Consider the following 26,403-nt stretch of genomic DNA (forward strand, 5'->3'; position numbering starts at 1 on the left):
ACCTCATTACTAGCAATCTAAGTATTTCCAAGAAATTTCCAAGAAACTTCTTAGTCTTAATTCTGAGAAGTTCTTCCACATCCCCAGAAAATCTCTGGAAAACCAAACCCAGGTGGCAGAATACCAAAGAGAAAGCCAAGGTTTATTTCTAGGGCTCATGTTTCATCTTGTGCTATGCTTCGACGAATTCTAAGAAATGGGTGCTTCCAGCCGACCGGACTCCGCGAGGGGAAAGGGAAGCTTGCTCGCGCAGGCTCCTGGGACAGCAAGCCGGGACCCCCAGGAGGGGATGAGAGGCGGCGCGGGCTGGGGGAGGCTTACCTGGCACCTTGTCCACCGACGCGAACACAGAGCGCTGCACCGTGGGGTCGCTGCTGCCCCGGCGGCACTGGTCGTAGAAACGGAAAGGCAGGTGCTGGGTGGAAGAGGAGGAGCCAAGTCTAAACCCCAGGACTTCGGTCGTCGGCTGGATCGGGAGGTCCAGGAGGGCTATGTTCAAACAACACCGTGGTTCATGCTCATCGCGCGGGCTGGGGGTGAAGGTGACGGGGCTCTGGATGGGGTGGGCCGTAGCTGGAGTGGCGGCGGCTCTGCTGGGTGCATCACTTGGATGGTGCCAAGTGGGGAGCTGGCAGCCTTGAGCTGGGGAGAGCGGTGTGACCCCAGAGGTCACGCCTGAGCTCAAAATGCAGCCGGCGCCTAGCAAGGGTTTCCGACACGGATGCTGGCCAGTCTCCACTTTGGACCTTTGGCTTCCGCACGTGAAAGACCCTTGTCGGGCTTCACCGCGGGGGTCATTTCAGACCCCAGAATAAATGGGGCCAATTCTGCCCCGAAAGTTCCCATGTGTATGTGCGCGTGGGGAAGTGTGTTGAGGGCGAACCTATCCGCGTGTGTGCACGTGTATTTATGAGCCTGTGTGTATCTGTCACAGTTGCTGTCCTCCCTTCCGGAAACAAATCTCATGATAGAGCAATTTGGAGGGGCTTTTTAAAATCAATTTAAGGAATACCCAAGGCGTTACTTCGAACAGCCACTTTGCGGCATAATTCTCAATTTTCAAATGAAATATTTAGCCTTCGTGCCAGCAGTGAGAAATTGCTTTACATTAACAACAATGACAACAACGACAACATCAACAAAAAACCTTCCGAAAATAAATCCTCAGAGAAAGGACTGAATGATTTAAGTCACTTTGCACATTACAAACTGCTTCTGTAATGATTTCATAGGCCAAGTTTCTGTTAAGTGAGAAATGAAACAGGCACCGCCTGGGACGCAGGCCTGGGCGAACCAACAGGGCACGCGCAGTCAATAACCCAATCCGTGACATCCAGAGACCCAACCCGCCAAATGTTTATTTTTCGGCAATCCCTTTAGAAGGCGCCCTTCCTCCCCAAGTGGGCTGGAAGTCCTCCCAACGAGCACACCAGAATGACCATCGGTGCTTGGACTGAGAGGCGCTGGTGTCTGGAGGGCGACTATTTATAATCTGAGAAGCTGATAGACTGCCTTACCCCCGGGAATGCCAAGCTGTCAGCCCTGATGAATGGAACGCCCTCGTTTTAGGGCCCTGATTTCTAAGAAAGCACGAGCCTTCCTGCAAGGGGCAGCGTTAGGCCTCCTTGCAAACTCACCACAGTGCCTATGACGCGTACAACGACTTCCGAGTTTAGTGCTGGGTCATTGTGGCCCGCCTCGCCAAGCAGGGCTGCCTCTCACGACAGCAGGAGGGAGGGGGGAAGAGACGAGCTCTAGAGTCAGAAGTTCTGCATTTGGGTTCTGTCAACTAGCTGTTTGTGTGACTTTGTGGGGAGTCACCGAGCCTCAGTTTACTCTTTTGAGCAGTGGGCAGAACAGCCCCTACTGATCTTAAGGGTTAAGGATCAAAGGTGGAAGGGGAATGTCCAAGCGTTTTTAAGTATAAGCTAGAAGACTCCTGTGTGCGGGACACCCACATGGACATCTGGGCGCTCGTGGCCTCCTGCTTGGTTAGGGAGGATTCTCTTCCATGAAGCCCCAGAAGCTCTCTAGGAATCAGACACCTGGGGGATGGGGAATTCTGAGCAGATTTTCTGTCCTTTCACCAGAACACAGTGAGCTCCTAGACCCCAGATGACCTCTTCTGGGGGTCTGAAGCGTGAGAGCCGAGAGCTCCAAGGACGGCTACCAGGGCTGGCCAGCACTCACCGGCTATCCTCTGCATCTTCATGCGCCTTGCCTGGATGCGACCCTTGGCTAGGCGCTGCTTAGCGATGATGCAGCGGATGTGGTCCGAGAACACGAAGGTGGCCTGGAGGATCGGGAAGGGCTTGGAGTGAGGGCTGGACGCAGGCTTGTGGATGGTGATATTCAAGGCACGGCTGTCATCCTCCACACCCGTCACCTGCATGTCCTACGGAAGGGGCCAGAGAAAGGCCATTCGTGAGGTTCGGCAGGAGGGCAGCAGCTCGGAAGCTGTGGGTCAGCATCTCGTCAAGAAGGGGGTTCCCCAAATTCAACTAGGCTTTTGCCCTCAAGGAGCAGCCTCCCAAGCTGGAGTCGAGGACGGGCACACACCAGACCAGGACACGTGGAGAGGACACACCAAGGGAGCCCATGCTGGGTGTGGGGGCTGGGGCCCTACCCACGAGAACTTGAGTAAGCTAGTGAATAAATGGTGCCCCAGCTTCATCAAAGGGCCATGGGGACTCAAACGGTTGGACTTCAGCAGTTCTGACTTCTGAGAAACAACAGATAACAAGCCAAAAATGCCTATGGCCATCTGACCTGATCTTAGATCTATTCACCCATCCACTGACCAGCTTCTTCCTGGCTTCTCTTAAGAAGGGGGCATCTCTGGCATCCATTTGTGTGTGTATGCAGAATTTCTGGTCCCTAAAGGAAAACGCTAGCACCAAGAAAGGGACTGGGAGGGCCATTTCCGCAGGCATGCAAAGAAAGACGCGGAAGAAAACTCAAGCACAGCAACTGTGCTACAGACGGATCCCCTGGCAAACCCCAGAGTGGATTCTGTGCAAAGAGTGCTTCCCACCAGAGCTTGAGGCGACACAAGATGAAGGCAGGAGACAGGAGGCAGATGCAGAAGTCAGAGGTGCTACAGGAGCTGGGGGAAAGGCTCCTAAGTGAGATGGTTACTGTTTGTAAGCATGAAGTCTGACATGGGCTCTTTGGAAAGAAAATCTGCCTTGGAATGTTGCAGTGGGGATTAGATGAGATGTTACACACTGAAAGCGGAGAACCTAGCACACAGTAATGTGTGCCTGACAAATAAATAGTAACTACTGGAAGGTGACCAAAAGGAAAGGTTTATGTGCCTTTCATTGTCTGATGGAGGACATGTATTAATCCTTCGAGGGAGAAAAACACTTTCCTGACACTAAATTCCAAAGGAAATTGATCCTAAGTCTAGATAAATAAGAAGCACTAAGTCATCTAACAGACAGCCTCTTACACGGGAGTCTGTTTTTAAAATGAAACATTCTTCATATAGTTTTTCACATCATCCTCTGTAAAAGACATTTTTTACATGGAAAGATCTGGAAAAAGAGGAGGTTCCGACAGCATCTTCAAATACATGGGTGGCTCCCTAAGAGAGTGGGATGTTGCCTGTGCGTCATACCATGCAGGGCTAGACGTTACGGCAGGCCTGAGCAAGACCCTGCCAGCGACCAGAGACTAGTCGCCCAGCAAGGAAATGGGCTGCCTCGCAGCCAGGCACACCTCAGGCCAGGGAGAGCCGGCTGGATGCTCAGGGAGTGGGGGTTCTAACAGGGGTCAGGAGCTGGAAGGCTGTCCCCTCCTGGTTCTTCGCTCCCTTCAGTCAACGAGCTAGCATTCGTCACCCAGCAGACAGACACACATTAAGAAAACCCGAGTCCCAACTTGGTGTTTTGGCATTTTTAGAGCTCATCTCTGCTACAGAGGGAGTCAGGGCCAGAGGACTCTCGTGCCTTGCCGGTGACGACAATCACTTGAGAGGGATTTGGCAGCATCTATGAACAGTGAAAATAGGCACACCCCAAATTCTTGAGAGCTGCCAAGGGAAACCCTTGCTCGAGAAGGAAGGATGGTTCCGTTCATGGCGGACTGTTTGTAGAGGTAAAAAAGCTGGCTGACGTCATTATGCTTTGTGTGGTCATGCAGCAGTTTAAAGAATACTAGGGAGTCTGCATATACTAACAGGGTTAGCTCTAAGACATAGATTGAATGAAAAAGAAAGTTTAGAATGAGTGCCATGTGACACTACAAAACACACACACACATCCTCTCAAGTATGTGCGCACCATGTTTATAAACAGTACATGTAATTGTATTTATATGTGCATCTGGGGGAGCGCCAGCTCTGGGAAGGACCATAGCGACCATGCAGGAGAAAGTTTAAAGAACTGAGGGTTTGGGTCAAAGAATACTTGACCCTTATCTGTGTAGTATTTCAACTTTTTTTTTCAGTGACAGTCTGTTCACATATTCCTTGTATCCTCGGAAATTAGTTTGGTTTAGAGCTGACCAAGAAGAGCTTCCGGAGACCTCGGACGTCATACCTGCAGGAGGCCGGCGAACTTGACCACTCCCCAGCCGAGCCTAGACACGTCGGGTTCCACCAGGCTCATCTGGTAAATATCGACAGCCAGGAAGCGCTGGACCATGCCGCCGTCCTTGGTGATCACTGTGCACGCAATCAGGTCGCTGTTGTCTGGGGGGAGGAAGAGGGAGAACAAAATGAGGTGCTGTCTGATGGCCCAGCCTGATGGAGACAGGCTAGAGGGCGGATCTGCGGTCTGGTGGGCAGCAGAGTCTGGTCAGCGCTCGGGTCTGGAGTTACACACCGCCCCCAAGTCATACTGAGCAACTTTTTTTTTTTTTTTTTTAACCTTTCTGGGTTTCACATTCCTCATCTGGTAAATGCCTACCCCTTTCAAGGTGACAACTGAATGAAGTACATACAGCAATTAGTACAACGTCTACTAAACACAAGGCGCTCAAACTGCAGCTAAAAACAATAATAACCGAGAATCCGTGTAACATTTCAGTGCTTCCTTGCAGACGAATGGTGGTTGACGGTTGCAATGGTATTTGCCTAAATTAAGCAGAGACAGGAAAACAAGAGTCCCCCGTTTGGTTACAGAACCATCAAGCTTCCAGTCTGGTGTCTGGCAACTCAGAGCTGAGTTTCGCACTATAGGGTCTGTAATCTCGGGCAAGGTCCCGTGAACCACAGTATTCCATCTGTAACATGGGAACGATCTCCCTTCTCTTGAGACCTTTGGTGCTTTAAAGGAGAACAGATCGGTAAAGCATGTAACATAGAATCCTTACTGTATTCTGGGCCCCTTCTCTTACTTGGAAATTACCCCCTAATTCGATATCTAATTTAGTGCCTATCCTTGATGGCTTTCACAGTCACCAGAGGAACACAGGACCATGTAATCTATGGCCTGCTTTGTATTTGCTCCAATGGAATCCTCTGCCCCAATGTTTAAAAAAAGAAAAGAAAAGAAAAGAAAAGAAAAAAAAGCCAAAACAGGAAACAACCTAAATGTCCCCAAATAGGGGGGAAATGTTATGATTTTTTCCCCCATCAACATGCAAACTTATATGCCCACTTAAAAATTATGTTTAACCAAACTCTGAACAGTGGCTGCCTAGGGAGAGGGAAGTGAGAACTCACGGTGGGAATGCATGTATGGGGTGGGGGCATCAGTGGGAGAACGGAAATGTTTGTACCATATACCACTGTACTCCTTGAAATTATTTTTAAATGAGAAGGTACTCAAGACGTACTTTTGAAGTACTTATTAAAAACCAGGGGCGCCTGGCTGGCTCCGTCAGTGAAGCATGTGACTCTTGATCTCAGGGTTTCGAGCCCCATGCTGGGTATAGAGATTACTTAAAAGTAAAATCTTCTAGGGGTGCCTGGGTGGCTCAGTGGGTTAAAGCCTCTGCTTTCGGCTCAGGTCATGATCCCTGGGTCCTGGGATCGAGCCCTGCATTGGGCTTTCTGCTTTGCAGGGAGCCTGCTTTCTCCTCTCTCTTGCCTGCCTCTCTGCCTACTTGTGATCTCTGTCTGTCAAATAAATAAACAAAATCTTTAAAAAAAAAAAAAAAAAGTAAAATCTTCTAGGGGCACCTGGGTGGCTCAGTCAGCTAAACAGCCAGCCTACTCTTGATTTCAGCTCAGGTCATGATCTCGGGGTCCTGGGATCGAGCCCCATGCTGGGCTCCATGCTCACCAGGGAGTCTGCTTAGATTTTTCTCCCTGCCTCTCCCCACTCCAGCGCATTCTCTCTCCTTCTCTAAAATAAGTAAATCTTAAAAAAAACAAGTACCTCTTAAAAACCCAAGTTGAAAAAATCCTATATATAAATAATTGCAATCATGTTGAAGAAGACTTCAGAATTTTAATTGAAGGATAAAAATTATATGATTGTGGGTGCCTGAGTGGCTCAGTGGGCTAAGGTTCTGCCTTCAGCTCAGGTCATGATCTCAGGGTCCTGGGATTGAGCCCCGCATAGGGCTCTCTGCTAGGTGGGGAGCCTGCTTCCCTTCCTCTCTCTCTGCCTGCCTCTCTGCCTACTTGTGATCTCTCTTTCTCTCTGTCAAATAAATAAATAGAACCTTTAAAAAAATTGTATTATTGTGATTTTACTATATTAAAAAAACAAGTATCCCTACAAAGCAAATGCAAGTGCAGAAAATAGAACTGAAACATGAAGACTTTCTGATTAGAAGAATGCTAGGTGGGCTTTTTTGGGAAGCTTGAATGAGTCATAATTTATACATGCATTTTTAAGTGGACAGTTGGGAGCTTTGGCACATTTACAGCTGTGCATCACTGCATTCCAGCTGTGGGACACCTGTGTCACCCCAATGAGGTCTATCGACAGCGTTGTAACCAATTATGTGACTTAGATGTATTGGCGGTGGATGGGTGGGGGAGGGGAGGGAAGGCAATACAGAGAGTAGAAATCCTGGCCCCAAACGCTGATGAGGACAAACCTGGGCTCTGGTATTCCCTAAGGATTCCACCACTCTCCATCCCCATCCCGATTTTTACTTTTCCTTCAGACCTACAGAGGACAGGTAAGTCTTTCGCCTCTCTCGGCACCACCTCCACAAATACAGCTCCGTTTAAAGATCTGAAGGCTAATCTGCTTGGGATTGGAGCTTCACGGGTACGTCTTTGGGTGCACCCTCTGGGCTCTTAAGGGTTCCATCCTTCTGTGTGTTCTGCCCGGGGCCTGCGCGCCTAGGACGGCCAGCCGCACCTTGGCAAACACCAGCATCAGGAGGGATTAACTCTCTGGGTGGTGTTGTCTTCTTATTCCGTGGCAGGAATCTTCCTCCCTTTCCCAACCATGGACCTTCAAAGATTTCTAAAAATTATGTCATCCAGAATGTCCAGTGAGTGCCCTCCTGGCAGATAGGTAGCCCTCTGTAATCAGAAGTGAAGACAGTCTCTTCACTCCTACAAGCATGTTCTCTGGGGCACGTGGTTTATTTTCTTTACGCAGAATTTAACACATTTTCCTCAAGGACAACCTCTTACCTTTTTAAATAGAAAACAAAACCATAAAGGATGCCTTTTCTTTCCTTTTTCCCTCCCCCACTCCCGCTTTCACCTTCCCCTCTCCAAGCAGGACTCCTAGGATTTCTTCTCTTCCCCCTTCACATGAGATGGGCCCCTGAGGATGTGATCAGGGAAAGCAGGCGAGCCATGCGTGTAGGGGTCAATGTGCTTTGTAGGTAGGCAACCTCTCATAAACCCCTTGGACCTTAAAGGCACCAGGGGGAATAAAGACCCACCACCTCCATCACTAAGAACAAAAAAGGAAGGACAAAACCCCAAAGGGGAACAACTTTCTGAAATGCAATTGAGACATCAAACCCCCATTAGGGATTTCATAAGAAAACTAAAAGGCAAGGGTCCCCAGGGAGCAGGACCTCAGCAATGAGGGAGCCTCTGGCTTTTCAGAAACTTTGGAGCATTTAGGGAAAAACAAAGGTGGCTTCCTCCTGGGAGACCAGGGAATGCTTGCGGGGGTGGGGGGGTGCTCATCTGTGAGCCTCTTGATGTCATCTAGGAGAACTCCTTCCCCTCCCCACCTAGGGCCTTGGCTGCTCTCACGCTAGCTATGGACAGGAGCCCTGGGGACAGGGCTTCTGCTCATCTCTGGATGGCCACGGTGTCTTGGGTGGAGGAGGACCCAAGGAAGACCTACTGAACAGAACCCAGTTCTGCCCATAGAATAGTCCTATGCCTGGTCCCTTTATGTGGGCATCCTGGATTTTGCTCTAAGACAGAGGAGCCTGGCCAGTGCTTAGGTACTGGGAGAGACGTGGGGACATGGGGAGGATTGTCAGGGTGTGTGACAGCCTCATGAGCCTCCCTGTCTGACTCCCAGGAGTGGCCTGTGGCCTGCACACTGGCGCCGCCCAGATCCCACTGCCCATCTGAATCCACCGGGGCCCTCCCCCACCAACTTCAGTTCCAAAGGGGTAGGGCCTAGGATTCTAGTTTAAAAATTCACAGCAAATCGCCAGACGACAATATAGGACAATCTCCACGCGATCTCAGGGGCAGGGAGGAGTTTCTTTAAAAAAGAAGAAAGAATCAACATGTACCAAAAAAATAAATATGAGATGGGGAATCTACGTCAAAATTGAAACTTACATAAAACAAATGACTTTACAGACTCAGTGAAACAACTGGAAAATATCTCCAGGAGCCAGAAGATCTTGCAGCAAGATCCTGCAGAAGGACTCCCACAGGCCATTCACAGACAAGAGAACGGAGACAGACAATGAACACACACCGAGGTGTTCAACCTCACACGAAAACCAGAAAAAAACTTAAACAAGGTCTCAACCTTCTACCCATTGACTGGGAAAAAGGAAGGTGTTGGTGAGGACACGGAGAAGCCAGCATTCTCAAACACTGCTAGTGGGAGAACAGGCTAACAGAGCCACTTTCAAGGGCACATTACCATTGTTTATTTAAACTGAAACTTTCACACCATATGACCTGGCAAGTCGTATGTTCCCAAGAAAAACAAACACGAGCGCCAAGAGGCATTGAACAAGGATGTTGACAGCAGGATTTGGGTCTACAGTGACCCAAATCTCCCACAACAAGAGAAAGCCTAAAAAAATGAAAAGCGCATGTCCACTGAGTGTACAACCAGCCAGAACAAGGAATGATTTAGATCTCTGGCTATTTCAACACTCAGGTGAAGCCCCAAGAACACACGGCGGAGTGGAAAAAGCACGTCGCAGTAGGACGCGTGCAGTAGCACGCGTAGAGTAGAATGCAATTTGGGTAAAATCAAGCCTCACGGAACCAGGCTATCAGGTTTCTATGGGTTCCTGCATGTGGGTGTAAAAGAGAAAGTTAAGAAAATGTATGGCAGGGTACACAGCCATCGCCTTTTTGGAGGGGATGAGGTGGGATTGGGGAGGTCAAGGTCATGAGAGTTTAAATGCAGTGTTCTGATTTTTCAAAGGAAAAGTGTGTGTTGTCTGTGCGCTTAAAATTCAACCAAGAGAAAAGTGAATCTCTTTTCACACTCCTGCACAAAGGGCCTCGGGTCCTTTGGGGCCCTGGCTGAGCTGCAGACCAGCCGGCTCTGCCTGATCTGGAAGGTGGTGACTATTATCACAAACGGGGCCATGGCAGGAAGCTGGGTCTCTCCAATAGCACCCGTTGGTACACAGGTGTGCATATTTCCAAACTGGCCAGACGTGAGTGAGCGGAAGAGTTCTTGCCATCAGGTGCTGCAGTCCTGGAAACATGGTGGGCCTCTGTGATTGCCTGGACCAACGGAGCACCCATCAATGTGATCCTTCATAGCTTCCGAGGCGAGGTCACCAAATGCTTGGGACCAGCCTGCCCACCACGCCGTATGAAGTCCAAGGAGCCACGGAGACACGTGCAGGGACAAAGCAAGACCTCAGGCCCAACTTGCCAGCCCCCAGTTGAAACCACACGGAGCAGAGATATGCCGCTGAGCCCCAATGGGCCAGTTAGAGATCTGAGAGCTAAATGAATGACTCTAGATGTTCTAAGGCACTACATTTTGAGGTGGTTTGTTACTCAGTGATTGAGAATTGCAAAAAGCCATTGTTGTGATTCACTGTACTTTAGTGCTGTACCTGGGTTCCCCTGTAATGCTAGATTCTTCCGGCACCACCACGGGGCTATGCACCACGTCATGGAAGACTAATCTGGAGAAAGAGCTCAGGGCTGGCCGTCTGGAATGCAGAAAAGGTTCTGCAGCGCTTCCTGGGATGAAGGGAAAGGAAAGGCAGCCGTTTTCCAATAAGAGGTTAAGGCGTTGACAGAGAACAGGAGAGAAGAACAAGCATGAAGGAGCCACCTTGACCTGACGTGCAGACTTGGGAAAGCACCTTGGGCTTGGCGCCATGGGGCCTGGGTTTAAATTCCAGCTCTGGCCCTAACGATGATGGGACCCTAAAGCCACTCCCCTCTCTGGGTCCTGGGTTCCACCCTTATGACACTGGACCTGGGCCCTGGTGGGGCCGTCGAGTGGACCGGAGAGAGGCCATGCCCCATGCAGTGCCCAGTGAGCGTCATGGACACAAGCCGTGTGGCCCTCACCAGCCGTGGCCGGGGCTTGGCCGCACCCTAACTTTCTGGAGCCCTGACTCTCTACTCAGGGCCCTTGTGCCCGGGGCAAGGTCGTGCTGTCTGAATGCAGGCTCTAGACCGAGCAAGGCTCTTCAGAGGGAGAAAATGATTCATGGTTTTTGGGTGTTTCTCAGAACTCCTGTGGGGTCATACGTAGGTGAGCTACGCAGGCCAGTGGCCTCTCCGAGGGGCCCCCGCCCTGATCCCTCATCTGTGGTCCTCAACCCACCCCATCTCTTTCCACCGTGTCTATGCAACTGACCCCCGACTGCGCCCCAATGCCCGCCAGTCCCCAACTTCCCATCCGCCCTTTCTTCCAGGTTGAGGCAAGCTCCCTACCTAGATGGAAGGCCCCGGAGGGCAGGGCCCCAGCCGGTCTCTTCACTGCTGTACCCCCAGGAGGGTTCTGGGCAGCAGGAGGCAAAGAAAAAGTATCTGTCGAAGAGCTGGAGGGGCTCTAATGACTTTTGGTCCCCCCATGTAGAGACAGAAGACTTCCCAACCACTGTCATTTCAGCCTCAGGGCTGAGGCCTTCCTCCACGGCTCTTTCTGACAAGCTGTAGCTCATTACCGAGCGATAAATGGGGCTGATTGACTTTTGCTGTATTTAAATAATCCCTTGATAATAAAATATGGATGCCAATACCGTAATTTAAGTCTTGGCGTTGGTGGCTCCAAATGCATTTAGAAGCGAAGTCTTTATCCTTACAGTGGGATTTCTAGGCCAGCTGAATTTCCAGAGCTTTGAAATCCAATACTCTGGGCTTTAGGGTCAATTCTTGGAATACCACCACAGCTGGAGTTTAGATTAGCAACTCTGTAACACTACCGAGTTTCCCAGGCGCGTGCTGTTAACTGGAGGTCAGGAAGGACTTAGGAACAGGGAATCCGGATTCCTTGAGAAGGGCAGGCCACCCTGGGATTCCTAGATACCAGTCTCATTGTCAGACTTCACAGCTGATAGGAAACCAGGATTCTTTTGTGCGTAGCCACCGTTTTTGCCTGGAATGCGTGGTTCTGCTCCCTCTGTCCATCCAAGTGTGGGCTGGCTTTCTACTCCGGGAACAGCAGGTGTGCCTGGGGCTAGGGAGGGAAAACCCGTACTGGCCTACGGGCCCTCGCACAGCTCGCTAAGACAACAGGATCATGGACTCTCCCCGCAGCTGCTAGCTCTGTCCAGTGGGGATCTGGTGTCACAGCAGCTTTGGTTCTCTGCAACCACATCCTGGAAGACTGTCGGGGCTGGCTTTTTGGATAAAGGAGACTTGGGATAAGGGATCCCAGTTTTATGACTGCTGCCGGCACCCTAACAACCTATACGGAGCACTGCTCTATGCCCGGTGCTGAGCTCTCCCCTATATGTTCCCCAGATGCTGTGAGGGGGGATCACCTTACAGGACAGTACCATCCCAAGAGCACAACGGCTGCTAAGGACACGGCGAGATAGGAAGCCAGAGCGCCCATGTGACCTGAACAATGTGAGTGTAACCTGGGGTCCAGTTGTCTGGACGGCGCCCAAGAGAGGACTGAGCCTCGTCTCCGCTGAGAAGGGGGTGTGCCTGACCCAGGCTGGCTCTTGAGAACACAGGATGCCAGCAGGCTCTGGCAGGAGGACAGTCAAACAGCCCGAGATCTGAAGAGGCTGGCCTCGGGGGGTTCTGATCTCACGGTGGCTGACTTTCCCATGTGCTCCTGGACTGTCCCTGACAGATTCCCCTGCACCGGGCACTTGGTGGCCCCGGCAGACCTAGGCCCTTCTCTAGCTTGGGGAAGAGCTGCTTCTCTTCCACCCCTGAGGGTTCCCTTTCCTGGCACAGAGGGAAGATTCAGACTAGGTGTCTGTGCCTCCCGCTCAGGCTCTGTCTGGGAGCAGGAAACAGGCAGAGCAAGGCAGGCCGAGCCCAGGACCTCCTGGAACCTCCAGACTCATAGACAGACGGCAGCCCTTTGGAGCTTCCCAGCACTCTGGGAATGGGCCTGTGTGAGACACAGAAGGGACTCTGGGGGCAGTGAATAAAGCTTTGATGGCGGCTCCAGGGAAAGCCAGCTCTGAATGGCTCCCTAATGACAGAATGCAACCGAGGGGAGAGGCCGTAACTGGCCAGTAAGGCATGACTGGGAAGCAACTGATGACTCACTGGGCTCTGAGTGGCTCTCTGGGAGGTCTGGGGGCAGAGGCAGGCAGCGGCCTCGATTGATGGTCCATCCAAGGCCCGGTGGGAAGGGGCGATCCATCTCCCGAACGTCACTACTCCATCAACATCCACTACCAAAACGACAATGATAGCTGTCTCGGGGCAAAAGGAAGTTGCTCACCCAAGTTTCCTCGGGAGCCACCCCGAGGGCTTTGAAAAGGGGGTCGTGTCCTGGGGAGACAGGAACCAGGCGTTGGTAAATGGTACAGATCCATCCGAGGACAGTGATCTTGTCAGCAACCCCAGCCCTTCTCGAGCCTGATGCATGCCAGGGGGACACTCCAGGCCCGGCCCGTGACGCTCTTTAGTCCGACCAGGAACGCGACTCAATTGCTCCCACTTAGGGTGTGAACGAGCACACTCAATTAGGTTGGCTGCTTCTCCTGACAAGCAGATCAATCCTTTGAAGAAAATTAAGTAACCATTTCTCCATCAACCCACGGACAGATTATGGGTTTATTTGCTCCAAGTAGCAATCAATTACTCTGTCTTCTTTGAAGCTCCCTAAAGCTTTCCTTCCCAGCACAGCTTGGGGGCCGTTGTAAAGTGCGAGGCTTCCTGGATGGAGAGTAGGTCTTGGCACGTTTCTACTGCCAGGCACAGGAGTGAGCTCTCTCCAAGGGGAGAGGAGGAAAAAAAAAATGTACTGGGACTGGTCTTTGGATTTGCAAAGGGAAAGAGTAATCAGGGATACAGATATTAGGACGTGGGCTAGAATCCAGTTGCCCAGGGAAACTGGGCCCTCGTGCTGGCTCCAGGATTTTTAGAAATCCTAGCATGGTCTCCTCTGCCACTTTGCAGGTGTGCAGACCCTGGGCATGAGACTTTGCTTCGCTTGTCTCATCTGTAGGCCAGGGTAACAGAATGGCCTTATTTATTTATTTTTTTAAAAGATTTTATTTATTTATTTGACAGAGATCACAAGTAGGCAGAGAGGCAGGCAGAGAGATAGGAAGGGAAGCAGGCTCCCTGCTTGAGCAGAGAGCCCGATATGGGGCTTGATCCCAGGACTCTGAGATCATGACCTGAGCCGAAGGCAGAGGCTTTAATCCACTGAGCCACCCAGGCGCCCCACAGAATGGCTTTATAGCTCCATTTTGTGCTATGTGAGTGGATGTGTTTCGGGAGAAGGGTAACTGATGCCTTGCAATTTACTTGACTTTGTAATGCATCAAAAATAGAAAAGAAAGTGTTGATGGATGGAGTAGATTCGTGATAAAATGAGTGGAGGAAGATGTGAGCAGGAGAACACTGGTGTTAGGCAGAGCAGAAGGCTGGTCACTGTACAAATCTTTCAACTTGGTGGTACCCCTGACTCCTTTCAAAATGAAATGTTGATGGCGGCGGGGTGGGGGCAGGGGGAACGGACCTGTTAGAATTGTCAGTAAAGTCAAACAAGCGCACAGCAGTGCCCAGGACACAGGGGCCGGGCAGACAACGGCGCCTGGGATGCAATCATTCACTCTGCCCTCCTGTAGATCACACTCTGTGTGCTAACTCTAGGATTTCCTCCCTGTGAAAACCCATTGGGTTCCCGCATTTGAACAGCGGGGGGTTAACAGGAAGAGTTTGGACCGAGAGTTACTTATGGTGCTCTCTCTAGGGATTCTTAATCTTGCAGAATTTTCACACCACCCTGTGCATTCCAGGGCCAGCAAGGACACTATGTGGGTGCTGACTTGTTGGTCTGGTGGATAAAGGTCATGGCATAGGTCATGTGTTCGTTTGGCAGTTATTTGAGGAATGATGGGTCAGCGTCTTGGTGCCTGTCAGTGGGAAGGTAATGGTGCTGTTTTCAGACAGGGAAGCCGATGGCTTAGGGAAGCCAGCCCTCTGTCTCAGGTGCCCACGGGCTAGCGATAGTGCTGGGCGTGGGCTCAGCGCCATCTGCTTCCAGAAGAGGGGTTTTCCAGGCTACTTCCTTTTTCTTGCTTGAAAAGCACATGCCATGCCTAGTAGAAGAATGTGACCTCTTTTCACAAAGTGGTCAAGAAAACCCATCACGTCTTCATCTCCCCCCACCCCTTGAGGATTTCAAGAGACTTTGTTCTTGGGAGAACAAAGAGTGAGAATTTGCTATTTCTTGTTCCCTTCTGTCTAGATGTGTGTGCGGGGACAGAGCCCTGTGACTGCTCCAGTCCCCATAAGGACCTTTTTGTCACTTGCCAAAGCTTTACTCCCCATTCCTTCTTTGTACTAAACAAAGTTCGCAGACGCACAGCTTGGCGAACACGTAATTACCAGAAGCAGAATCCCAGTGAGCAGCAATTCCAAGTACTGCATGGCCTATCGTCTTATCAAGCGACACGCAGGCTGCCACCAGAGGCGCAGGGATCTGATCTCTATAATGCCCTGGTAACCACACTTATCTCTACACCCGCTCTCCCCAGAATGCCACATTTGCATAGCACATTGCATAATTTCCTCTCTGAAAATGGCCCTGTTTAGCATGAGTAAATAAAGTTACCTAACTCTGAGGCAGCCGAATGGAATACTTGAGATTTCCAAGAAAAGATTTGAATACTGGAGGTCTTCACTATGCAAGACAAGATAAAGTAACACAGAACTGACTTCTGACTTTCGGCATGGCTCCCTCCTTCCTGCTACTCAGCAGCCTGGCAGCTGATGAAGGAGCCCATGTGCCCCCACCCAACATCCCCCTCCCCCAGCTGCCATGATTTCTCCTCTGGGCCCCTCCACAGGATGTGGTCAGGCTGACCCGGGCTCGAATCAAGGCTCTGCCCTTCCCTTCCTTCTGCTGTTCCCCCACCTGCCTCTTCACCCAGTATTTGCCGGGTAGCTACGAGGTACCAGGCACTGGGTTATATATCCCTGTGGAGTGATGAAGGAGGGAGACACATGCCTGCTCTGGGTGACTTTCGGAGCCTCAGTTTTTCTCATCTGGCAAATGGGCTGACCAATTATTTCATAGGGATCCTGTAAGGACCACAGGAGATGAGGTACAGGAAAGTGCTGTGATTTTTCTCTATGAACCATTACATGAGTGTATCTTCCTCCTGCCGGACAGAAGGATCTGGAAGACAGGGACAAATCTTCTCTTTCCCTTGATACTTCAACAGGGAAGCACACCAGGGTACAGCTCCCACCCAGCTCAATGGATTCTCCCACCCTAGGCTAGGGAGGATCCTTCTGGCAGAAAACACGAGCCAGAGTCTTTTCCCCAAGTATGAAAACCTGAGGGGAGGAGAGTTATACTGTTAACACTAAGGAAAGCATCTGGGAGACATCCGTGCACCCATAGATGCTGGCTAGACTTCAGTGAACTCTTCTGGTCAGTGGCTCTGAGATTGACCTTCAGGGTCCTTCTCAGGTGGGGAATGTTCTCTCTTGGTAACATCCAACCCAGACCCTGGATCCAACCAGGCCAGTTGTGGAAGGACGAAAAATGGCTTTGTGGATGGAACCACTTACACCCACTTTCCTCTTCACTGTCTCAGACTTTGCATTCAGACATTTCTGGGGCACTTTTCCTCCATGCTAGACCCTGTGCTTGACAAAGGGGGCCCCAGAGATGGGCAAGACTTGTCCCTCGGGAACTCCTGCGGGAGAGCGGGGGAGACCAAGCAAGTGACGATTACATATAATTTGGCAAAGGTCGTGCAGAAGGCCAGAAGGGGGACGCCAACACATCTCAGACGTCAGGGCTTCCCGTAGGAGGCGACATTTTAACTGGATTCTGAAAGAAGCCCAGAAATTGGCCAGGCATTTCAGGCCAAATCAAGCTGTTGCCCCTCTCTGGAGGGCTTGTGGGCTCCTCTGCTACTTTCTGACTCTTCCTGGCCTGGGACTAGCTTCCCGTTTTCCACTAATCCTTTGGGGTTTCCAGGCTCTGCATTATTTTGGTTGGAATGGCACCCATTTCCCTGCCTATCACTTGGGTCCTCCCTCTATGTCCGTCCCTTCTCTGGATGCTTCTTCTTCGCATCCCAGAGAGGCACAGCCTCCTGGTGAAGAGCACGGGTGAGGGACCTCCGCACGCCGCTGTCCCCGCTCTGGTCCTCAGGTACCCAGCCGGCAGATGGGGTGATAACAGCATTTTCCCCATGGGGCTGCCACGAGAAGTAAGCAACACTCAGAAAGCACTAGAATAATGCTGGGCTCTTAGGGATCAGAGAATTGCTCTGAATCCAGCCCCGCAAGAGCAAGCGGGGTTTGGTGAGAAGCATGGGCTGAGAGCGAAAAGAACCCCAGCTGGGCACTTGGGAGGCCGCTGGGCCTCAGCTGAGACGACTGACCTTTTCGGGGATGGGCCCTCAGTTTCCTCCTCTCTCAAACGAAGAGGTTGGGACTAAACCACATGCCTCTTTTCTGATGGGAAAGAAGGTCTAAATTTCATACCAGGGGACACATTTACGGCCGTTTGGCAGAAATTAGTTCACAGAGTGAATGCTTACCGGCATAGCAGTCTGATTTTTAATTAGCTTGTGGGAATTCAGTATACTTCAAACATTAAAGTAAAATATGGGAGACCTCTGGTGGAGATAAGCCATACCTTTGGGCTTAAACAAAAGCTGTATACTTCACACACCAAACTGTCTGCTTCACGTTTTTCATCTCTAGTGCTCAAACTGGCTATCAGTAAATGTTTGGCCCTGGAACAACATTTCCAAAGCATATGATTCAAAGTGATATGGTTAATGGGAAACCAAGTCTTATCAGCCTCCCTCCATAGAACCCAACGCGCCCGATCAGATGGACATATTTACATTATTAAGCGGTTTCAAGCCAAATTAAGAATCGAGAATCTCAACTATTTTTCCCTCTGAGTCTTTTAAGAGTGAACTTGGACATGAACTATGGCATTAAATTCATGAAAAATAAAATAAAGAAGGGAACTTCATTCATTCATTTTACTTTAGTCGTTCAAGGGGAGCGGGTCCTTACACAGACTCCGGAAGGGCATGGGATGCAAATTGGAGACAGGTGAGAACACAGTGAGTTTGAGAAGTTCCCTCCTTCGGTGGGGCTGGGGTGTGTGGAACAAGGCAGTGGGCACGGGGGGGGGGGGGGAGTGGAGGTGGAGCCTGCCGAGGCCACGGGCTCATCAACAGGGCTGTTTATTAAGGTCATGCCAAGTAGTATAAACAGATATCCAGGAAATGGGAACTAAAGGAGAGTTGTTATGGCAACCAAAGGTTTTGCCTGTGGTTATTTACTGAAACTTCCAGCGGGTCTTTAATGGGTAGTATGTAATTAAGAGCCAGTCTGGGTCTTAGAGTACACATGAAAAAAGGGCTTACCAAGGATATAAAAAAATTAACAATATCTCCCGATCATGGTTTTGTTAAGATTAATTCGACAACTATTTACTGGTCTGTGCTGTGTGCCAAGCATGGTCCCAGGCCATGCAGGGGTGAAAAAAAAAAAAAAAAGGTCCCTGCCCTATGCAACTGACAGTCTGGTGACAGACCACCAACACAAAACCAAAATAAATCTATTAGTAGGAGTTGTGCTAACGCAATAGGAAGGTAATGCTCAACCTGCTTGCACAGAAACTCTGTTCAAAGGTTCATTTGCAAATCCTACGGTTAGAGACTGGTTTCAAAAGTTCCATTTGGAAATCCTGCAAATAGACTTTTCAAAGGTTCCACTGACAAACACGTACCTACCCTAGTTTCAGACAATGACGGTTACAGTTTATCCAACAGTTTTATAAGTGCCTGGCTCTGTGCTGGGCCGTCAGGACAATCCAAGGAAGAAGGGAACAGTTTCCTGTGGGTCACAGACGAGAACACAGAGGACCCTGACGGGGTTCCTGACTTGCCCAAGGTGGTGCTGCTGTGATTTTCAGTCAGGTCAGCTCCCAGGACGCCAGGCAGGAAATATCCAGAGTGAGTCAGGTCCAAATTCCTCCGCACACTTGAAACCAACCCCCGACAGTACCAAACAGATTCTGCGGGCCACACTCTACACTAGTTACGCGAGTCAGGACGGGCAAAGGAGACTGTGTCTGACCGCCAGCCTGACTAAGACACAGCTGCTGTGGCTTGATTTTTTTTTTTTTTTTTTAAGATTTTATTTATTTGACAGAGAGAGATCACAAGTGGGCAGAGAGGCAGGCAGAGAGAGAGAGAGAGAGAGAGAGAGAGAGAGAGAGGAGGAAGCAGGCTCCCCGCCGAGCAGAGAGCCCGATGAGGGACTCCATTCCAGGACCCTGAGATCATGACCTAAGCTGAAGGCAGAGGCTTAACCCACTGAGCCACCCAGGCGCCTCCCACGGCTTGATTTTGACCAGGCTGTTCGAACATCACTGCCTTTGTCTGCTTCGCCAAGTTCTTGGCAGAGGAACTCTGCTACCAGGGAAAGGTTAGAGAGAGACAGAGGTCTTGGCAGGACGGTAAGGGGTGGATAGAAGGGGGGTGCGGTGAGAAAGCCCAGCTCCTGGGAGCCGAGAGCCTCACATGCCGACCTCCTTGGTACAGCATGGTTGGTGCTAAAAACGCCGTGCCTTCTTGAGTTTGATGCACAGAGAATGTTCTCAGGATTAGGATGCCAGAGATCCAGACTTGTTAGGCAACAGTGGAAGAAAAAGAAAATGCAGGCACTGCCTTCTTTATGTGAAAGCTAGTCAGGCTGTCCATTGGTCAGGATAAAGCACGAGTGGAGGAAGGAAGGGGCCAGGTTGCGGAGGTCTGCTGGGATGCTAGGCATGGGTGCAGGGGCAGCTCCAGATCTGTGCCCCTCACCCCCGACGAATCACACCCCCACTGTTTCTCCTACCTGCCCTGTGCTGGGTGCTTACGTACAGTCCAGGCTCTGAGCCTCCACGTCCCCATCTGTAAACAGGGGTGCTAAGAGCATTGAGCTGTGGGCCCTGGGGAGCAAACCAGCAGAGAGAGGGTCAGTGCCCAGCAATCTGCACCGTTCCCATCAGCATTGTTGTTTTACCTCTTCCGGGCCACAGAGGAGGGCACTTAGGGCTCGGCAAGGTTAAAAACACGGGAGCCCTCGGCAAGGTTAAAAACATGGGGGCCAGGATTCGGAAAGCTTCCAAAACCAGTGCTTTTCCTGCTTCCTGACCTGAGCCCCACCTGCCAGACAGTGCTGCCCCAGAGAACTTTCTGCGATGACGGGAATGTTCTGCATCTGTGCTGTCTGGCACGGGGCCAGCAGCCACCTGTGGCTATTTTGATGAAAATAAAAGAGAACGTTGTGCTAGCCACTCAGGACTACCGAGCATCTACGTGGGCACTAGTGCAGCAGACGGACGGGGTCTTTCATTTTATTTCATCTTTGGGTTATTCCTGGCCATTGAAAGGGAGATAGCTATATGCAGATAGTGGAAACCAAAGAGAAAGAGAAACCCTGAGCTATGTGGGGCTGTTGAGATGGCCCCGCTTCGAATCTGGCTAAAAGCTCTGTGTGAAAATGACCTGTCCCAGGGGAGCTTGGTGATAGGTGGCAGTGTGACCCTGGGCTGGGGGCGGGTGCTCCCCGATCTAGAAAGAATGGGGTGCTTTGGCCATATGCACTCCTGGCTCTCGGCTCACTCAGTGTAGGAGCCTTAGCACCCGCGTGTCATCCTGGCCCCATGGTCCCTGCAGGTCTGAAGGGAGGGACACACCCCACCCAGCTCTCTGGAGCACAAGGGATGACTATAAGGCGGTGGCACTACACCCTTCACCTCACTTCTGGGTGAGGCCCCTCTTGGATGGCCTGCTTCTCTCCAGCGAGGCCTCTGGGTCTTCACAGCCTGGGTGTCTGTGTCCTGGCCCCCACATGGGGCCAGGGCACAGTGTGGGGGCAGGAAAGGCCAGTGGAGGAAATGAGCTGCAAGGTACCATCACACACCTAGCACTTGGGAGGGACCAAGGGAAAAGGTAGCAAGGAAGACACATCACCCAGGGAGGCCCCCAGTTCTGCTCCCGGTGAGGGCCACTGAGAGCCACGGGCCCCCAGACACTGGGGTCAGTGCAGATCTCAGGTCTCTGCACTCAGGGGTAGGCCTGGGAGACCTGTCAGAGCCCCGACATGGTTACAACGGCCACACTGAGGCTCAGCACTCACGGCTCTTCACCGAGAAGCTGCAGCCGGGCCCACTTTCCTTAACTGAGGAGCCTGACATTCTCCCAGCGGCAGGGGACTCTGCAGCAACACAGGACAGGATGGAGATATCTGGTGGCACTGAGAACAAGAGGCTGACTGTCCCTGGGTCTTCCTGTCCTGGGCACACACAGGCAACCCTCCCAGCAGGCAGGCTCACCTGGCCCTTCCAGAGACAGGAGGCTGAGGGCGATCTGGCTTCTGGCACTCTACCAGCTCCCTGAGCTGGCTTTTATTTTGAGGGTGGACACTGAACATCCTGTCAGTCGCCACGAGGAGGCCTCAGTTAAACCTTACAATAGCAGCTCCCAAATCCGGTTGCACATGGAATCACTCGGGGATTTTTATTTATATTTTAGAGGGGGGAGGGGCGAAGGGAGAGGGAGAGAGAGAACCTTAAGCAGGCCCCACGCCCAAGGTGGAGCCTAGCACAGAGCTCAATCTCACAACCCTGAGATTGTGACCTGAGCTAAAATCAAGAGTTGGATGCTTAACCGACTGAGCCACCCAGGTGCCCCTCACTTGAGGATTTTTAAAAGCACTGATACCATCTCCCACCCTGGACAGCAGGATTTCACCAGTGTGGGGTGCGAGCTGGGCACTGGAAATTTACTTGGCAGCAAAGCTGCAGACCACGGCCTGCCTGAGGAGGCTGGCACCCCTCCCCATCCCCCTGGTCCAGCTGGGGAGATGGACTTGGCCACGGCCGCACCTGACCAATGAGCAGCTCAGCCTTGATGAAGAGGCTTACGCTCCCACTATTCGAATGCAAGAAACTTGCGGCCCACTGCTAAGTCAAAGCAAAACAAAACACAAAATCCCTTTCCTCATCTTATTCTGAGACACCGAGACCCCAGGGGAAGATGTTCCAGATCATTTGCAAAAGAGATGTCCAACGGGACCAGAAAGCCATTGAGCTTCTCAGGCGCAGGGAGGTTCGCTGAGAAAATGCAGTTAAATATAGGAGGCCGTGGTCATGCCATCCTCGGTCTGATGGATTGCTTACAGCATCCTTGGCAATTGACGAGAACAGCCCTGAACTCCGTCCTGTGGGTCAGTGCTCTCTGCCGTTAATGATTCACGTAAAGAAAGACATAAAATAATAGGGAAGGGAATGAAACTAATTGAGCTAAGCCAACTAAAAATACTTCTGATACATCAAATTCTAATTAAAGATTAACACACCCAATGGAAATATTAAAAGGCACTTACAAAGGCCCCCAGAACACAGTGAGAATGTGAAATCTGTCAGGGGTGAGGAGACTGATGAAATCTTTCAAATAGGGGAACTGGTGAGTGGCACGAGGCAATCTGCTTAGAGGCCTGAACGTAAATCAGGAAAATAGCTCCTGGTTACCTCACCCGGCTGATCACAACTGCCATGGCCTTCCTGGAGGGCAACCTGGCAACGGGTAAAGAAAACCTGCCAGCTGGGCTTGCCTTTGAACCTGTGGGTCCACTTCTAGAACTGTATGCTGAGATTCAGCTACAGGGATATTCCGACAGAGAGAGGAGGGAAACAGAGAGAGAGAGAGAGAGAGAGGCTGTGTGTGTGTGCTGGGGGGGGGGGCTTAAATAGGGAAAAACTCACCCAATTAAAGGAAATTTAATCTTGGCAGACCCTCACCATGGGGTGTTCCATAGACAATTGTGGAAAATGCTGGTAAAACAGTGTTTCATTTCTTTACCCGCCTAAGGATTTTTCCTAGTTGTACCGTCCCCTCCACTTACTTGCTGTTTTCCTTAAATCACATCCCTCCCCTTTAGCTTAACTTTCAAAGGAAACTTTGTATCATTTCCACAAGTGCAAGATCAGCATGCGCTGTCTAATCAGGGACACCACCATAGTCCTGGAGGACACACAGGGGCACCAGTCCCACTCACCCCAGAGCCTACCTTGAGAAGCACAGCTGAGAAAAGCAGCTGAGGGGGGGCAGAAATGTGTGCCCCTTGGCCTGGCTGGAAGACGCAGGGTACCACACAGGGTGCACAGAAGGACCTCATTTCATGTAAAACAGACTCGTGTGGTTATCTTTGGCTTACAGGACAATTACAAGGTATCTCTAGTTCTGAACTTTTCTACCGTGAACCGATAATATTTTTATAATAAAAATACATGATTTTAAACTTCAGTGGTCTTATGTTTCTCCTGTGGGTCCCTATGTGCTTATTGGAAGATGGGTCTGGAAGGATACAACTGGTTATCTCCCAGGAAGTGGGGCTGGGGACAGGAATCACCTGGTTTTGCTTTCCTATAAGGACGATGTACTTGTATGGTATTTGTGTCATTAGAAGTTAATGAAAACTGTAACTGTAAGTGCAAGCCCTGTCTGGTGCCCGTCTTAGACCCCTGCTACGTTTCCAGCTCCTGTCTTGCTCAACTGTCCCGTGGCACGCGGCCAGCGGGCAGGCCTCTGCTCCGAGCTCCCCACTCTGCCCAGCACACAGCTCTGTTGGGAGAGGATGCCAGGTCCAATCAAGGTGAAGGCGGACAGGCAGGGAGAGCTGCAGACCCGGTGCTAGAACACAGCGTGGTCGGGCTGGGGTTAGGGTCCACCCAGCCTCCAGCCTTGACCGGGGCTTTTTTTTCTTGCTCCTTCTTGTGCATTCTTGGCTCCCCTTCCTGCCTTCTTTCTGGGTTTCGCTCTTAAAGTGTGGCCTAGAAAAGGCAAGCTTTCCATGTTCCATAACATTACCGCCCACTTTTTCCTGCTATTTACATCAAAGATCCCAAGCTCACACATTTGAAACAGAATGTCATTTAAAAGATTACCAACTAAAAAAAAAAAAAAAAAAAAAAAAAAAAGATTAGCAACCGTTCAGAGAAGAAACAAGTCATGGAAAATCTGACTTTCATTCTGGTTCTGCTCGATCACACCTCCCAAGAAGAAAGTAGAAACTTCAAAGGGAGCCCAGAGCCACGAAAGGTTATGTGCTTTGCCCTCACAGACCCCCTGGTGGACAACTTTTTCCACCCCTGACAAGGGATGCTGTGTTTAAAGGCCCACGGGCCCCTTCACATTGGCCCCCACTTCTTCCTAATAAGGATAACTTGATTCATTCTACAGCCTTTATTGATTTAAATGTGATTCATGTAAAATTCATGGCAGCCATGCAAAGCTCATTTTTTTACACTGGAGTTCTATTATGAGCTCCCCGGCAGAGGGGTAAGGAAATGAGAGGAGGCACATTTGGGCAGTGCGGTCCCAAGGCAGGCAAGCAGGGCCCCAAAGTGACGGAGGGGAGGGATTCTTTCTGAAGAACTCCAATGCACACGGGATGTACGAGGTCAGTTCTCAGGAAGGGAAATGCTTGGCATGTGTGGTCAGCTGTGGCACCCGAGACCTGGTCTGCGGGTGGGGAGGTGGTGCCTACAAACGCCTCCAGCTTCAGAGGGAAGGCCTTGGGGGAGTCAGCCGCCCCAGGCTGAGCAGCTGCAGGCGGGAGGGCCCCGAAAGCCACAAGAGCACTCTCAGCGACCTCCCACAAAGCCTGCACCTGGAGGGGAGGCCGGGCCTTTAGGGATCGGGTAGGGGCCCTTCGAACTATTTACTGTAATCACACACTCACGCTGGAAACTTCTGAGGCAAGGCCTGGTTGGGACTGCCATGGACCTTCTGGGTCAAGCCTCTGGAACCTCTGACTCACATCACCTTTCAGTTTCCCTTTGAGGCCCTGGAGCCTGCATCTTTTGTCATCTAAGGGTGACACAGCAGCAGGGCCCGTTACAAGGTGGTTCATTAGGACACAGGCTGGGAAGGGCCCTACAAAGCCAGCAGGTGCCGCAGGGAAAAGGCTGCGCATGGGGCATCACTTCGAAGAATGGGGTCAGTCCTATTTTCTGATGGCACTGTTATAAAAGAAAACAGAACTAAACCACCATGGCCCTCTGTGGGCTGGGCCGGGGGTCGGGGGGCTGCCCACCTATCATCCAAAGGCACTTGTCCCCACTCCTTCTTCTACCCACGGGGAGCGAGGCCATCATCCTTTCGCTCCAAGTGCAACGGGAGGCACACCCCCACCCCCAGCTGCCTGCCACCCCTAGTTCCGCCCTAAGCTCTTCGTGACTGCGAAAGTGACCATTGTGGAACACGCATCCCAGCACATCACCCTTCCACCTGAGGCACAGCTTCTCTTGCCTTCGAGGGTGTCCCCTCTTGCAGCTGGGACCACAACCCCCCGCTCTCCCGCCCGCACGCCACTCGAATCCAACAATGCTCAGTCCCCCCGCGCATTGGCCTTCCCTGGCCGTGCTGCGTCTTCGGCCAGGCAGGCTCCTGTCCAGCCCCGAATGCCTGATGTTTACTCCTGCAGAAATCAGCTTACTTTAAGAGAGATTTACGTGGTGGCTCTTTGGTGCGAAGCAGCATGGGCACAGAGAGAAAGCCAGTCTGTCACTGCGCTCCTTCCCCGGAGGGAACCCCAGAAGACAACCAGGTTCGGCGGTCACTCGAGTGTCCATCGAGGCATGCCCTCCACCTCCTCTTGCCTCTGGACCAGGGGCTTGCAGAGGTGGGTGGGGGCCTGGGACCCACAGCTCTGCCTACACCAAAGGGCCGGGCCAGCATTCTAGCCTCCAAAGGCTCTCTCGGACTCTGAAGCACCACCCCAAAGCAGCCTTCTTCCCCAAGTGAAGGACACTGAATAGGCCAGAGCTTTTACTGAAAGCCACACACAACTTCCCTTCTCCCCTTTGGAGCAAGTGATTTCTTCCTCCGCACCAGCTCTCAGTCTCCTGTTTCCTTTAATAGAAGCAGTTCACGGGGCGCGGTGCAGATACAAACATAGAAGGGAAAAGTGCTTACCGAGGGACTTCACCGAGAGAGGAGGGGGGAAGCTTTAAAAGCAAAATCCACCCGAGCCCGTAAGACACAGGACAAGAGAATCTACAGCGGTGGGGCAGGGCGGGCCGGCGGGTGGGAAGGTACTGGAAACGATGTCACTATGAAACGGTCCACGTGGGAATAAGATGCAGACCAAGTATGTGAAATGCCCACCAACGTCGCACTCTGTTCCCTGAGGACATTTGTCACATCAGAACTCCCAATTTCTGGTCCCCCAAGGTCTCTTCTGCAACCAGTTTCCCAAGGATCATCGGGTGAAGCCACCAAGACGGGAAAGGAATGAAACATTTCTAAAGCTCTTCCTCAAACCAAGCATTTTGAAGTGAATGGTGACGGGTCGTGCAAGGGACCAATGAGGCTTTAGTCCTCTGAGGCAAGTCCCTACTTTAGCACTTCTGAGGAACCAGATTCACACAGGGGACACACTTGAAAATTTTTTTTTACAAGATTTTATTTATTTATTTGAGAGAGAGAGAGAGAGAGAGCATGAGAGGTGAGAAGGTCAGAGGGAGAAGCAGACTCCCTGGGGAGCCGGGATTTGATCCCGGAACTCCAGGACCATGATCCGAGCCGAAGGCAGTTGCTCAACCAACTGAGCCACCCAGGCGCCCCCACACTCTTTTATAAGACAGAAATCTGGCGAAGAACCAG

At 51.3% G+C, this 26,403-nt stretch overlaps 1 protein-coding gene across 9 annotated transcripts in view; it reads right to left on the reverse strand.

Moving 5' to 3' along the window:
* Positions 1-26,403, reverse strand: part of CLEC16A (C-type lectin domain containing 16A) — a 203,171-nt gene that overhangs the window by 47,361 nt on the left and 129,407 nt on the right. For 5 of the 9 annotated variants that reach the window (XM_059155104.1, XM_059155103.1, XM_059155102.1 and 2 more), the window contains 3 exons: positions 4,545-4,696; positions 2,191-2,395; positions 322-489 (listed from right to left, as the gene is read on the reverse strand). In XM_059155104.1, coding sequence (XP_059011087.1) covers positions 322-489; positions 2,191-2,395; positions 4,545-4,696 — 525 coding nt within the window. The remainder of the gene's footprint in view (positions 1-321; positions 490-2,190; positions 2,396-4,544; positions 4,697-26,403) is intronic. The other 4 variants (XR_009349328.1, XR_009349329.1, XM_059155108.1 and 1 more) reach the window with 2 other exon arrangements.

This window comes from Mustela lutreola, chromosome 17, assembly GCF_030435805.1.
Source record: "Mustela lutreola isolate mMusLut2 chromosome 17, mMusLut2.pri, whole genome shotgun sequence".
Classification (NCBI taxonomy): Eukaryota; Metazoa; Chordata; class Mammalia; order Carnivora; family Mustelidae; genus Mustela; species Mustela lutreola.